Source organism: Cololabis saira, chromosome 12 (assembly GCF_033807715.1).
Source record: "Cololabis saira isolate AMF1-May2022 chromosome 12, fColSai1.1, whole genome shotgun sequence".
NCBI lineage: Eukaryota > Metazoa > Chordata > Actinopteri > Beloniformes > Belonidae > Cololabis > Cololabis saira.
In genome coordinates this window covers 16,336,598-16,352,653 of record NC_084598.1, presented here as the reverse complement: position 1 = coordinate 16,352,653, position 16,056 = coordinate 16,336,598, and the positions used below count along the sequence as shown (strand labels likewise).

The 16,056-nt window shown below is 40.5% G+C and overlaps 1 protein-coding gene across 1 annotated transcript in view; it reads right to left on the bottom strand.

The window, feature by feature from the left end:
• The window catches only part of grm6a (glutamate receptor, metabotropic 6a), a 39,330-nt gene extending 23,274 nt beyond the window's left edge, over positions 1-16,056 (bottom strand). Inside the window, exons 1-7 of the mRNA XM_061735728.1 lie at positions 15,970-16,056; positions 12,108-12,716; positions 6,724-6,940; positions 3,783-3,918; positions 3,509-3,663; positions 3,289-3,429; positions 394-594 (exon numbers count right to left, since the gene is read on the bottom strand). Coding sequence (XP_061591712.1) covers positions 394-594; positions 3,289-3,429; positions 3,509-3,663; positions 3,783-3,918; positions 6,724-6,940; positions 12,108-12,671 — 1,414 coding nt within the window. The 5' untranslated portion in view covers positions 12,672-12,716; positions 15,970-16,056. The remainder of the gene's footprint in view (positions 1-393; positions 595-3,288; positions 3,430-3,508; positions 3,664-3,782; positions 3,919-6,723; positions 6,941-12,107; positions 12,717-15,969) is intronic.

Here is a 16,056-nt window from a genome sequence, read left to right as displayed (position 1 = left end):
ACAGTATTAAAAACATTTGAAAAAAATACCTTAAGGTAATTTAGAACAGCAAAAAAATGTGTGAATAAATGTGCGATGAATATGCGATTAATCGCGAGTTAACTATGGACAACATGCGATTAATCGCGATTAAAAAAATTAATCGTTTGACAGCCCTAATATATATATATATATATATATATATATATATATATATATATATATATATATATATATATATATATATATATATATATATATATATATATATATATATATATATATATATATATATATATATATAAAAGGGTATCCTAAATGTAATGTAATGTAAAGTGATATCAGACATCCTTTTGGAGTCCAGTATCTGGTCCAGCTGGAGCTCCAGTTCTGATCCTGGTTACGTTTTCTCACCATTGAAGTTGACTGCTCTGATGTAGTCCAGCAGTAGGCGTCCCTCCACAGGGTCCATGTCGTTGCAGACGCCGTTGCTGCTGGGACAGAGGTCCTGGTGCATGTTGTGGAGCGCGTGGGCAACAGCATAGACAGCGTCAATCACAAACTGAACCTTGCCCTCCTGCTCATAGGACGAGTCCTGGCCGATCCTCTCGTCGCCTGCAGAGACACACAAGCTGTTTGAAGAGTTCAAAGACCCCCCCACTTGGGTTAGGGTAGGATACCGAGACATTCCCAGGCAAACCGAGAGATATAATTTGTCCAGTGTGTCCTGGGTCTGTCACTCGGATGTGCTCAAAAATTAATGAATGACTGAAAGATTTATATTTAAAAGTGGGACAACATATAATAGGTGCATTAGCAGGGGTTTTGGAAGTCTTTCTGGAGCCAGATCATTGACGTGTGTCTTGATTACTATGAACAGCCCTGTAAAAGTGGCCTTCAGGAGCCTTTACACAGCTGAAATCATTCGTGTAGTAGGAGAGGTATTTCGATCTTAATGGAACTACCTGGTGGGGTCTCTGTTGAACAGGATTTATAAATCACTTCAGCCCTTTCATATGACCATAAACCATGAAAACAACTCATTTGGACAAGAAACATTTTGTCCATTTGATGAAGATGGAGATCACGAGAAAAGAAATAGATTGACCGATGAAGAGATTCAGGCCTTGTTGATTACACAAATGAAGATGTCCAGGGGGGACTTTCTTTTTATCTCAATCGCTACCATCATGGTGTATGTTAAAAAAGCAAACAAAAAAGTAAATAGCATTGCTTATGTTTATTTGTTTTTGCAGATTCTTATTTTTTATCTCCTTTATTTTGCTGGCCACTTACAAACTGCAGAAAATGTGCATTCCTGCCATCACATGGTCAACTGTGTTATTGGTTTGTTATTTATTTATTTTTAGTTATTTATTCTTTATTTCATTCAAAAACAACAAACAATTTAATATAAACACAAATTGTGAATGAAGGGGAGCAGAAAGAAGAAGAATCTTATTTAATCTGCCCCTTTTTCCCAAGAAATCAATAAACAAAAAACTAAAATAAAATAGCTGCCGGCCAACACAGACATTCCTTTTTAGTTCCCAAGTTACAATTTAGTTAATACAAACAATTTTTATACCTTTCATGACAATGGGTATGTCAATCAAACGTAACTAAGATATTTCATTATATTTTCTTAACATACTGGCTTTAATTGTTCTTTTGAATGTAATGTTTGATTTGGTTTTCTTTGTTCAGATTGTTCCATAAACTTATTCCTTTCACAGAAACACAACGTTCCATCAATTTAGTCCTGAATCTTGGTTTTTTAAAGATCTCTGTTCCTTTTAAGTTATACTTGCTTTCTCTTTTTTCAAATCTTTTCTGAATGTTGATTGATAAAGTTTTCTTATGAGCTTTAAACATAATTTGCAGAATACTATAATCTACTAATTCATGAAATTTCAACAATTTTAACTGAAGGAATAATGGATTTATTGTATATTCTATATCGTTTTCTACTGATTATTCTTATGGCTTTTTTGCAAGGTGAAAATTGACTGAATATATGTTTTACAGGCATTTCCCCATACGACAGTAGGTCAGATATGGAACAATCATAGTGTTATATAAAATGTACAATGCTTTGTTGTCCAATGAATCCTTTACTTTGTGTAACAGAGCAATTGTTTTTGATATTTTTATCTTTGTATAATGTATATGTGATTTCCAATTCAAATTCTCATCCAGCATGACACCCAAAACCCTGGTTTCCCTTACTCTATTAATTTCAATACCATCTATATTAATTGAAGTGTTCGTGTCTCTCCTTCTGTTACTAAATATCATGAAGTTTGTTTTTTAAGATTCAGCGATAATTTATTTACATCAAACCATGTTTTTATTCTTTTAAATTCTTTTTCAACCACATTCAACACCTGTGTTATATCTTCCCCAGAATAACATAAAGTAGTGTCGTCCGCAAACAGAATACATTTCAACAGTTTGGATACATAAACAAAATCATTAATATACAAAATAAACAGTTTTGGCCCGAGGACCGACCCCTGAGGTACGCCACACTTAATATATTGTGATTCAGATTTGACCTTATTTATCTGCACATACTGCTTTCTATTTTCCAAGTAGCTTGAGACCCATTGATGTGCCACCCCTCTGATACCGTATTTGCTCAGTTTTTTTAGAAGTATGGTATGATCTACGGTATCAAAGGCCTTTTTTGAGGTCAACAAAAATACTTACAAAATAATGTCTCTTATCGATTGCAGTGGAAATTTCTTCAGTTAATTCCATAAGTGCCATTGATGTGGAGTGATTGGTTCTAAATCCATACTGACCATTGCTTAAAATATTGTATCTGTCTATAAATGTATCTAACCTAACTACAAATAATTTCTCTAATATTTTTGAAAATTGTGGAAACAATGGTTCTTGTGTTAAAAAACAATGTAATAGGGATGGTTCCTGTCTGGCGGGGCAAGGGCCAAACGCACTGCAACGGCCTAATGCGTCTCAATTAAGGAAAACGGCTTCAAGTACAGAAACGATTCAAATTCACAAACTCAAAACGAGGTACAAAAAAAGGAACGTGGTTCAAATGAAAAAACGTGCTGCAAAAAACAAAGACAAATGCAGCATCATCAAACGCGCTGCAAATAGAGAAACGATGCAAAGCACAAAACAATATAAAAAAAGAAACCATCTTCAAAAGAAAAACGCTTCATAACCGGTCACTACAACCGGAAGTGCTCCAAACCTGCAGGGGTTAACAAATAACAGACAACAGCTACAAGGAACAAAAAACAACATAAAGAATGTGGCTGAAGGTCTGTGTTCTACCTGTGCATTTCTTCTTGTCAGAGTCCAGTTTGATTCCAGGACGGGTCAGTTTGCATCTGAAATCATCCTCCCAGAACTCAGCGAACCAGATGTTCCTGCGGTTGTTCTCCAAAGAACGAGACATGAAGTACTGATCGAACCCTGGATAGCACCCACATAAACACACGTGAACACACATCAACACACTGGGACCAGCTCAGGTTTGTGGTACTGACTTTACCGTCAATTGAAGCTCGTTTGGGCAGGATAGTAACAGCGCCTTCAGCCACGTCCTCCAGCTCAGTAACTGGTGAACTCTTCGCTCCCCAACTGTCTGACCCAACAAACAAGAAGTGTCCTGTCAGGTTAGCACGTTGTGCAGCCTCAAGAACACGCCTGCCAGGAAATGGGAGGATTCAGAGTAGAGCGTTGTGGCCAATGTCACATGCAATAAACTGGACTGCAGTTGTTGAGAAACCAATCTACTGTGAGTTTGCTTCATATCATTAAATTACCTGATGTCGTCTTCATTGGCAAATATGATCACTCCTCGAGCGTTACTCGTCTCCATCAGACGTTTGATGATCTTGTCAAACTCACCAGCTGTTGGCTCACGAGGAATCTTCACTGACTGAGCGATACATACTCCACCTGACACAGACCAGACAGGTACAGGATGAACAAGTAACTGACAGACAGGTAAGAGATAGACTAGTAACTGACGGGTAACAGATGGACTAGCATTTGAGCAGTAACTGACAGACAGGTAAGAGACAGCCTAGTAACTCACAAGTAACGAACAGACAGGTAACACATCGACTAGTAACTGACAGGTAACACATGGAATAGTAACTGAGAGGTAAATGATGGGCTAGCACTTTCAGTGCAATATTCTTCCACCCATCCAAGTGCAATATTCCTCCACCCATTCATGTACATTTTTATTTTATTCTCCCACTAACTCTTTCCTTATAGTGTATATATATATATTTATGTTTACTTTTTTTTGTTCATTTTTGTTGTGTACAGTTTACTTGATTATATAGTCTTGCATTTGTTTCGCACTTTGACGGAGCTGCTGCCTAATTCCATTGTAGAAATATAATGATAATAAAGGCTTTCTATTTCTTTCTATTTCTATTAACTGACAGACGGGTAACAGATAGTAACAAGAACTGACAGATCGGTTGCGTTCAAAGTGGAGGGACCAACTAATTTTTTAAATTTATGCTAGATTTGGGTCTAACTATGGTATAAATGTAGTAGTAGTGTAGTGCACTGTAAATGAGTATTTGTCAGATTTCTGACCAAAGGATCTGGCATCTTTACTTGTCCACTTGTGTGTATTGTTGTATATCATGAGGATTTTTATTTGTGCACTTTTGTACAATATGGTATGTCAATAGGGGTGTTGCAATCTTATAATTGTATTTGCATATCGGTCTTTGTTATGTTTACAATCATTTTCTTAAACTTACTACACTGGGATGCAAATAGAATGTCAGCCCCAACTGGCAATAAAGTGACATTGTATTATACAAATAAAAACTCTTCTAGTATGTGCATCAACTGGAGACTTTCTTGAGTAAAGTATTTAAACAAGGTAGCAACCTGCTATTGACATAGAACGTAACTTGCCCAAGTAATTGTGCAGTAGGTGTTGGAATAACAGCTTAGTTACAGGTTTACAGAAAAAGAAACACCCTCATTTTCAAAGCTGCTTCTCTTGTTATGTGTAGAAAAGAATGTCAGGGTTTAAACGCCCTTTTGAAATCAGGTCTTTTTGTGAGACTGACAGGAACTGAATTCCAGCAAACATATCCCAAAATTGATTCACCACATCAGGGTATCCATTCACTCTCAGAGTGGAACATCACATCAAACTTCTGACAGGCCTCATTGGAGCGAATACTACTGCTAACATCAAAGTATGAGGAGTGAAATGGTTTGGATTTGGTCACTTTCTACAATAGCCATCTGTCAGGACATCCCTTAACCACGTGATGATTTTCATATTGACGTTACCAGGGGTGGAACAGTTACTTATTGGGGTATTATTCCTGTTAACCTTCAGTTTGCCAAAAACCTTTGTTGAAACTGAGCCTGAAGTCTCCAGTTTAGCATTAGTTGTTCCAGATATAGCCACCAACCATGATGTTCCTATACTAATAGATACAAATGCACTTGATGTCTTGTATGACAAACACTGTCATGGGAAAAAGCTAAATAACAAATGTCACTGGTAGAATTTGGTTAGTGACCCTGAAGGGTAGTGAACAGAATATTATACTTGTACAAGGGAGAGTTCTTGAAGAGGGTTATGTCAAGTCTAACACCATGGATGAATGGGTTACATTTCACCTGTTCTAACTAGAACTGGGAACAGAGATCCTGCAGATATAAAGCCTTGAATTAAAAGCATCGACATTAGTACAGACCCTTATAGTTCCATATTGTCCTAGCAGAACACTCCCCTCCCTAAATGCATGTTTACTTGCTGCTCCAAGAGTCTTGAGGTCTAAAAAGGCTGGCACACCCTTAAAGTGTCGGGCTTTCTACTACAGAATCAACTTTTTGCCTTGGTGCAGAAAGCAGACGCTCTCTTTATATTTAGATTGAGCTTCCATCGTCTATCTTTTGCAATCCATCTCTTTTGTCCTGATGCTGGTTCCTTCAGGTCCTACCATGGTGATGCTGGTTCCTACTGCAGCTGCTACTCCTGTTCTTCTCCTGGATTCTTTATGACAGCAGCATGGTAGTGGTTAGGAATGGCAGCAGGAAGGTTCAGTTGGATTTTGGTTCAGCTGGGCCTTTCTGTGTGGAGTTTGCATATTATCCCTGTGTCTGCGTAGGTTTTCCCTGGATACTCTGATTTGTGTGTTTGTCACAGTAGCCCCTTTTAATCGTGGGTCAGCTCCGATGCAAACAGAGTGACGCTGGAAAAATGACAGACAGCAGCTTTACAATAAATGAAAGTTGGGTCATTAAGAAAGTGAAGAGTCTTAAAGAGAGGTTCTATATTGTCAACAACCGCAACAGTGGTTGTTATCAAGATAGCATGGATCCATGCCCCCCCCCCCTCATCTCCATCTCTCAACAACAAGAGCTGCATCACAGATCTGTTGTGATGTTGGTGAAGCCAATGAGACCAATTAAACAGACAGCAGAGCCGTCATGTTGCACAGTATGACTCAATAAAACATCCTGACTTCTCTTTCCTCCCATCAACTCAGCTTCAGGCACCAGGAAGACGTTAACACCCCTTGAATTTACACTGACCAGCGATAAACACAAGTTCTTTGTCCAGAAACAAGTCAGAGAAAGTTTATGGCGTTTTTAAGGCACGGGTCCCTAGAAAGGAAAGGTGTTATATAAGCACTATTATAACAGATTGGCAGGGAACTGACAGTAAAATGACAGACAGGTAACTGACAAACAGGTGACGGGTGGGAGTACCCTCCTCTCTGGAGATCTGCATGAAGGCGTCAACACCGCTCTCTCCGTAGTTTCCCTCGGACGCCAGCGTGGAGACGTAGTTCCAGCCCAGAGCTTTGACGATATCCAGCATGGTCTGAGCCTGGTACGAGTCTGGAGGAACCACCCGAGAGAAGAAGTCGTAGCGATTGTTGTCACTGAGCTCCGGAGCTGTGGATGCATAACTCACCTGAGGGATCTGGGACACACACCCGTAATCAATAATTAGGCATTGCTCACTGAAGTGATCTGGGCAGTCTCCCCATTCTTGGTCTTGATGAGGGATTGTATGAAACATATCATGAATGTGTTGGGTTCCTTAGTCAAAATGTATTTTATAAATTCATATAAAGTTTGAATCTGAACTAGAATCTGCAATGAACAGGACTTCTCTTGTCGTGAACAGGTGCTAAACAAATAACACTGAATTGAGGCAGTTTGATATCATGGTGGTCAACACTGTTGTGTTGGAGCCAGAAGGTTTGCAACTTCCTGTGTGGAGTTGCCCAGTTCTCCCCTTGCTGGCTTGGCTGTTTCTTCCTCCCACAGTCCAAAAGCATTTATCTCAGGTTAACTGGTGATTCAAAATTGTCCACAGAAATTAGTAAGTACATTAGTAGGATTGTCAGAGTCTACGGACTGGTGACCTGTCCAGGGTGGACCAACACTTTTCACCCAAAAACAGCTGTCATAGGCTCCACCAGATCCATGTGACTTTGAGCGGGCAGATGGAGGGATGGATAGATGAACTGGATGGTGCTGAGCTACCAGACCGTGAGGTCTGATCTGTGATCAGCACCAGAAACATCATCCAGTTGACTGAAACCTGACAGCTTCAAATTAGACACACCTCACTGATCAATCTGGTCATCACACACACACACACACACACACACACACACACACACACACACACACACACACACACACACACACACACACACAGGTGAAAGTGTGTCAGTTCTTCAATGAAATTAATAATCACATTAACACATTAATCTATGTGTGTGCAGATTAATGAGGCTGCCATCATCATCATCATCATCATCATCATCATCATCATCATCATCATCATCATCATCATCATCATCACCATCCTCCTCCTCCTCCTCAGAGATGGTTCAGTGGAGAGAAACACACATGAACATCAGTCCAGTTTTCAACACTCACATTCAGGAAAACCTCCAGGCCTGAGACTCCACCCAGACACCATCCGAGGTTAAAATACATATTAACAAATAAGTAATTATTTTAATACATTCATATGAAAATATTTTATTTATTTGTTGATAATAAAATCCACTTAAAACAAAAGGGGAACGTTTTTTGTTCCGTTTTATTACCTTTCTGAGCGGGACAAAATAGTAGGAGTGACACACAGAGCAACACGAGCCGATAGAGACCTGAAGCGTCCAAGGGAAGTTGATAAAGTCTAAGAAAAGGAAGAAACTTTATTCCCTCTGAGTTGATGAGGCCAATGAGGTATTTTTATTTGTGAAGCATGTGAAATACGTGAATTTTTTCATGCTTTAAGTTTTATATGTTTATTTTCCTACTTCTGAGGGCGTTATTGGTGTATGTGAACCCTGACAAAATAAATGTCTGTTAAAAACAAAGGATACGTTGAGAATTGATTAAACTCAAGGGGAATAACAAGGTTTATTTGATATTTTGGAGTTTTTTCAAATTAATGCCGTTTCCATTACAATATTTCTCTTTCGATAATTGGTTTTGTCCAAATCTAGGGGGGATGGTAACGCACCTGTGGATGTTGATAGTGATAGCATTTTCTGCACAGTCTGTTGTCATTTGTATGATGTCCTGGACTCCGATTCTTCTAATCTTTTTAATTTAAACCTGTCACAATTCTCTTTTAGAAATCAATTGATGAACCCAGACCCTGTTTTAATCCCACCCTCAATCTCATCCTTGCCTACGGCATAGAACCTGATCATTTGTTAATGTCCTCTCTCTCACACACACTTTTCTATGCATCATTTTCTTTCTTTTCTTTCTTTCTTTCATGTCTGTCTTTAGCATGTTTGTCCTTTTTACTGCAACACATTTCACCACTCAGACACACATCACTGCACACACTGCATCCATCGCTGTCTGGTCTTTCTAGCACAAAAGCGTGCAGAATAATGGCGTGTGGTGTTATACATAACGTGGCACTGAGGAAGGCCTTTCCTCCACCACCTGGCCTCCCACCCCCCCAGCACAGGCACCTGTACAGCCACCTTGCTGACAAATTTCAACAGAGAACAAGACTCCGTGAAGGTCTCACTTGTAAGATAGTAAGTAATGTTCATTTTTAACAAGTTCTTTTTATTAATGTTGAATTTCCGGACATTATATCACACATTACTCAGTACTGTATGTATTTGTTGTTCAACTCCACCTTCCTCTATTGCATTGATGGTGTCCCTCTGCATTTGCCTGAAAGCATTAAGTAAGTGAGCCGTACACTCCGGATCCATTTGTGCTCGGGATGTGCAAACGTCCGGCAGCCATGTTACCAGGACTTGCAATTTGTGCACGTAATAAACCAAACTGTAAGGGGCACGGTGGCGCAGCTTTCTTAGTACAGTCACCTCACAGCTGGGGACGTTGTGGGTGCTGAGTGCGTGTTTACTTCCCCCATGACCCCCATCCTTCAGCACCCACACCCTGGGTGGGGTTGGTGAAAGGGCCTTTCTGTGTGGAGTTTGCATGTTCTCCCCCCGTGTTCCCTTGTGTAGCTAATGTGAACTACCCTCATGAAAACATGCAGCAGTCCTATACAGGACTGTCTCAGAAAATTAGAAAATTGTGATAGAGTTCTTTATTTTCTGTAATGCAATTAAAAAAACAAAAATGTCATACATTCTGGATTCATTACAAATCAACTGAAATATTGCAAGCCTTTTATTATTTTAATATTGCTGATTATGGCTTACAGCTTAAGAAAACTCAAATATCCTATCTCAAAATATTTCCTCAGACCAAGTAAAAAAAAAAGATTTATAACAGCAAAACAAAATCAAACACTTGAAAATGTCCATTAATGCACTCAGTACTTGGTTGGGAATCCTTTTGCACGGATTACTGCATCAATGCGGCGTGGCATGCAGCAATCAGCCTGTGGCATTGCTGAGGGGTTATGGAGGCGCAGGATGCTTCAATAGCGTTTAGCCTTTAGTTCATTTGCATTGTTGGGTCTGGTGTGTTTCAGCTTCTTCTTCACAATACCCCACAAATTCTGTATGGGGTTCAGGTCAGGGGAATTGGCAGGCCAATCGAGGACAGTAATGCTATGATCAGTTCACCACCAGTAAATACTGGTGGTTTTGGCACTGTGGGCAGGTGCCAGATCATGCTGGGAAATGAAATCATCATCTCCATAGAGCTTTTCAGCAGACAGAAGCATGTAGTGCTCTAAAATCTCTTGGTACACAGCTGTATTTACTCTTGACTTGATGAAACGCAGTGGACCAACACCAGCAGCTGACATGGCTCCCCAAACCATCGCTGACTGTGGGAACTTCACACTGGATTTCAAGCAACTATGATTTTGCTTCTCTCCAGCCTTTCTCCAGACTCTGGCGCCTTGACTTCCAAATGAAATACAAAACTTGCTTTCCTCTGAAAAGAGGACTTTGTCCAATGCTTCTTTTCCATAGCCCAAGTCAGACGCTTCTTCTGTTGTCTTGAGTTCAGAAGTGGCTTGACCATGGGAATACGGCTATTGTATCCCATTTCCCGGACACGTCTGTGAACAGTGGCTTTTGATACCTGGACTCCAGCTTCAGTCCACCGTCTTTGAAGCTCCCCCAAATTCTGGAAGCGACTCTTCTTCACAATGCTGTTAAGGCTGCGGTCATCTCTCTTGGTTGTGCAGCGTTTTTCTGCCACATTTCCCCCTTCCAACAGACTTTTTGTGGATGTGCTTTGAAACTGCACTCTGTGAACAGCTTGCTCTTTGAGAAATGTCTTTTTGTGTCTTACCCTCCTGATGGAGTCAATGATGGAGTCAATGATGGTCCTCTGGACAGCAGTCAGATCAGCAGTCTTCCCCATACTTGTGATTTAGTTTACTGAACCAAGCTGAGTGTCTTTCAAGGCTCAGGAAACCCTTGCAAGTGTTTCGAGTTAATTAGACGAGTCAAGTGATTAGTTGAATACCCTACTAGGCTACTAGTATACTTTTTCATGATATTCTAATATTTTGAGATAGGATATTTGAGTTTTCTTAAGCTGTAAGCCATAATCAGTAATATTAAAATAATAAAAGGCTTGCAATATTTCAGTTGATTTGTAATGAATCCAGAATGTATGACATTTTTGTTTTTTTAATTGCATTACAGAAAATAAAGAACTTTATCACAATATTCTAATTTCCTGAGACAGTCCTGTACATGCCCCCTCTGGCCAGCCGGGGCACCAGATGGGGTGGGGAGGATCTGGCCGGAATAACGTGATCCTTCCACGCACTACTTCTGGTCAGAGAAGCCCCAGCCTGCTCACTCCTCAGGTTAAGAAGGAGACCTGAGCTCAGTGTAGAGCCCTCCTGGGGTTGGCAGAGGATGGTAATGCCCAGGACTGACTTAGGTAGGAGCACTGGGTGATAAAAATGGGAAAAAAATCATCTGGTCTCCACAACAACATCAATGGCCCGTTCATTTGAACCAGTTGTGACGCAGCAGAGAAACATCTGGACTGATTCTAGAACTATGGTGACAAAGGGAATCAATGGGAATCAATCCCCTTCTCTTCCTGTAGATCTAAAGAACCCCAATTTACAGTTCTCACACACAGCAATGTTTTATACACCCATGACCTTTATGTGGATTTGAGAAGGAAACAGCACAGATCAGAATCCCAGACCCATAATACCGTTTCCTGCATACACTGGTATTCGTGTGGTTCTCTTTTCTCCTTTTTGGAGCAGAAATTATGAGGTATGAAATTAAGAGATGACACAGGGACTTTCATGTTTGTAATCTTTTGTTTCATTTTGTTACTTTTCATTAATTTCTGCCACCTGGACCATCTGTGATCCTTATCTGGATTTATGGACCATTTGAGATCCCTGTCTGCATGTTTTTCCTGGACCATCTATGACACGTGTCTACGTTTATGGACCATCTATAATCCATGTCTTGGTTTTTTCTGGACCATTTATGATCTGTGTTTTGGTTTCTAGACCATTTATGATCAGAGTATGGTATTCTCAACCATCTCTGATCAATGTCTGGTTGTCTAGACCATCTTTGATATGAGTCTGGGTTTCTGGACCATCTATGAGCCTTATTCCAACTGTCTGATCCCTTGTAACCTTCAGTTTCTACATTTCCAGCGTGCTGGAATGTCAGCTGTGTCGTTACCTCAAAAAGACGCAGAATGTTGGCCACCATGATGGATACGGAGCTGCCTGATGCCCCGATCACTCCCACCACCCTCTCAGGTTTGCGGATGAGGGGAGGCTCCCCGTTGGAGCAACGTATGTCAGACGTGTCCTTCTGGATCAGTGCCTGGACGAAGGTAAGTGACTGCTCCAGCGCGTAGGTGTCTCTAGAGCAGGTGTCCAGGATCCGGGCCCCCAGAGTGATGTTGGGCAGCAGCTCAGAGTCACCGTTGATCTGGTCCAGAGCATACAACATGGCCTCCATGCGGTGGATCCCCTTCTCCTTCTTCAGCTCGCCACAGTTCACACCGTGTGGGCCGCGAGCATGGATAGGGAACAATCCCCCCAGAGTGATGTCACCAGCTATCTTTATGGAGTGTGGGTGGACGTGCTGGTGGGAAGCGCTCACCAAGACCAGCTGATCCCCAATCCACAGCCAGAGGGACATCAGGAGACGGAACCACGAGGTGGACGGGAGGCCAGGGCAGATGTGAAGATAATGAAGACAAAGGTGGGAGGATTGGGTGGGGCCTGATGATGTCATAATGTGGTAATCTTCAACAATGAGCTCTCATCCTGCTGAGGTCACCTGAGGAGAGATCAATCCGCCAATCAGTAATCAGTTTATATGGAGCGGCTGATAAGCTACGGGGACAGAAATCGATCAGGAAGGAAGTCTGATTTTGAAGAGGTTGAAACCCCTGACAGAACTATGTAACAAGATTCAAACGTTTGTCCCAAAGACTGACATAATTCTGAATTTCAGCGTGTGACAGTGGCTCGGCTGACTTTTGCATATAAATCTTTCTGGTTATGTTATTGATCGTTACAGTCTGATACAGTCATGTTCACAAGTTAGTACCGCCTCTCTTAATCTATTTCAATGTAAAATGATAAAAGTGAGTCTTATTATCACACAAATACAATCTCAGATTTTTTTTTACCATTCTTTGTTGAATACAAATGAAGAGAAAAAAAGTGAAATACTAGGTAACCCCTTGGACCACCAGGTTGTACATCCTCCCTCAGTAGACGGTTCCTGTCTTCTTCATCAGAGTCTCATGGTTCTGGAGGAGTTCTGGTCCGTTCTTCTTTCCATCGTTGCTTCAGGTCTTTGAGGTTTTAGGACGTTCACGTCTACACAGCTCTCCAAAGATCCACCACAGCACCCCAGTCAGGTTCGGACTTTGACCAAGTCACCCCAGAACCTGGACTCCTATTTTCCATAATTCTGGTGAAGATCTGCTGCTGTGTTTGGGATCATTTCCTGTCACATGCCCCAGTTTCAGCCAGTTTTCAGCTGTCAGACAGACATTTGTCTCCAGAAGACTCTACAGAAGAGTTCATGGTCCACTTAATGACTGACAGGAGTCCAGGGGCCTCATTTATAAAGCTCGCTTGTGCACAAAACAGGGCTTGAAAGATGCGCACGCCACCTTCTACGCAAAGGTTGGGATCTAAAAAAAAAAAAACTAACCGAAAAATGTGTGTATCTTTACGCCTACCCTGACCCTAGCGCACAAACATTTTGAAGATATGGGGAACTGGCGACGCAGGCGGTGAGGTGGTGAAATGAAGCCAGATTCATGTCATACTTTTAATGTTTACATTATTTTTCATTGGTTGCACAAACTAATCCCCCCCCAAAGCTTTTGGAGATGGATCAAAGATCAACCGATGTCTCCATGAAGATCATCAGCTGTCAGTCCCGGTTCTGAGCCTTGTTTGGCTGCAACCAGCCTCTATCACACCGAAGACCCAACCCTGGAGACACCAGAGTTTCATCTCCACCAGAGTTCTGAGCGTTATCTCGGTTAAACTGGACACACACCCGACGTAGCTACAAGACGTCCATATGATTTTGGGTTGATGTCACAAATTAGCCAACAGAAAGATATTAGCTCATTGTTGAGTGATCAATTCTCACATTTCCGTTTGAGGTTTATCAAACCAATTACACCATTTATGTTTATCACCATCATATAATAATTTTGACCTAAATTAATAATATTTGTTTGATTATGTCAATATTATTGCATGCTGTTTAATAAATGCTCACAACTAAGTCATTTTTTCATGTGTTTATCAGTGAGGATTTACAACTTTAACCGATTGATTATTATTACTTCATTTTTCCTGCTTTACATAAGTGGTGCCCCAACCAGACAATTATTAATTATTAATCATGTAAGCCTATAAATATGTGCTGACTCTACACCTGTTTCCATGTTTAAAGGAGATCTTTGTTTAAAAGTCTTTTCATTATTTTAGCTTGTTTCATTTGATCTTCTGACATGGTGTAAACGTTGTGATGGGCCGTACGGCTGTCTTGACTCCCAGTCTTCCTGTGTGGACTTTCATGTTCTCCTGGTGCTTGTGAGGGTTTTCTCCAGGTACGCCTACTTCCTCCTGGTCCAACATCCCAGCAGTGTGTGGTTGGTTGTCTACATGTGCTTCTGTGATGGACTGGTGACCTGCCTTTCACCTGAAGAGAGCTGAGATGGACTCCAGCAGATCCCTGAGATCCTGAATGTGAGTTTGTGGGTTTAGATCAGTGTCTCCCAACCTGGGGTCCGGGCCCCCCCTGGGGGGGGGCGCCAGAGATCTCTGGGGGGGGCGTGAAACTTTGTCTGCTTTGAGGATATGCAGTTGTAAAAATTATATTTGCACATGTTAAATAAATAAAAATTATTATTATTTTTTGTGCGTATTTTATACATTGTTGACACAAAATGAAGGTGAGAAAAACAAAGTCATATGTATACAGGGTAAACCAAAGAGAAATGTATAAAAAAAAATAATTAATGTTCATTTTTTCAATTAAAGGTTTGTAACGAATAACTTTACTCTTTTGCTGCTAGTACGTACGGGTCGGGGGGCCCGGCTGGTCTTAGACACATGTAGGGGGGGCTCCATGGAAAAAAGGTTGGGAACCACTGGGTTAGATGATGGACACATGGACCTTCTGATCTTGTTTTATCAGTCAGTTCATCTGACAGCCACATGAGACCATTTAACAGAGAATAAACGTTCAGCTAAACTTCTTCACTTATTTTGTATTTTAAAGGTGATGGAAAGTGTGTTTGGATGTGAAAGACAGCTATTGCTCATAATTGGTGATTAGTAATCTCAGTATGAGTGATCTCAGTCAACTTCAGATCCATGATCAAAATAAAAACCTATGTGGACTAACATTTGCTTCAGCCTGAAACCTTCCACAGCATTATTATCAACACATCACCTTTATACTTTATATTTTTACTTATTTTTTACTTATACCACTACAGTCACTCTGCTGTAGATTTTTCTGACATTCGTATATTTATATATTTTTTTGTACATAAGGAGACATGCCCTGTTCATTTTTATTCTACTTTATTCTTGTTCTATTTTAGATTTTCAACGTCTTGCTTCTCAGTTGTCCTGCAATTGCCCCTCGGGGATGAATAAAGTTTTCTGAATCTGAATCTGAATATGAAACATCAATTAGTGATCAAAAAAAGACTAAATGAACCAAATGGGACCAATGCAAGTGGTCATATTCCAGAGATGGGACACCGATGATCCGATCAATAAGCTCAACTAATGAAGTGATACATAAAATAATTGATTGTTTTGGCCTCTGCGGACTGTTATATTATTTTACAATTGGAAATCATTTTAATGATTATAATTATGCAATAAACGTCAGTAGAGGTTTTTCTTCTTAACTCTGATCTCAGTTGGCTTCATTATTTTAGCAGCATAAAGTCTGATTTCTTTATTTATTATTTATGGTTTCGGGACCACCGTTTTTATTGGTTTAACTGGTTTCATTGTGGTGTCAGTCAGTCAGAACTCACCTTCTATTTTCCAGCCAGAGCTCAGTTAAGACTCGCTTCCACTCCAGTCCGTCCAATAATTAAAAAAAAAATGTTTAAAAGAAGTAG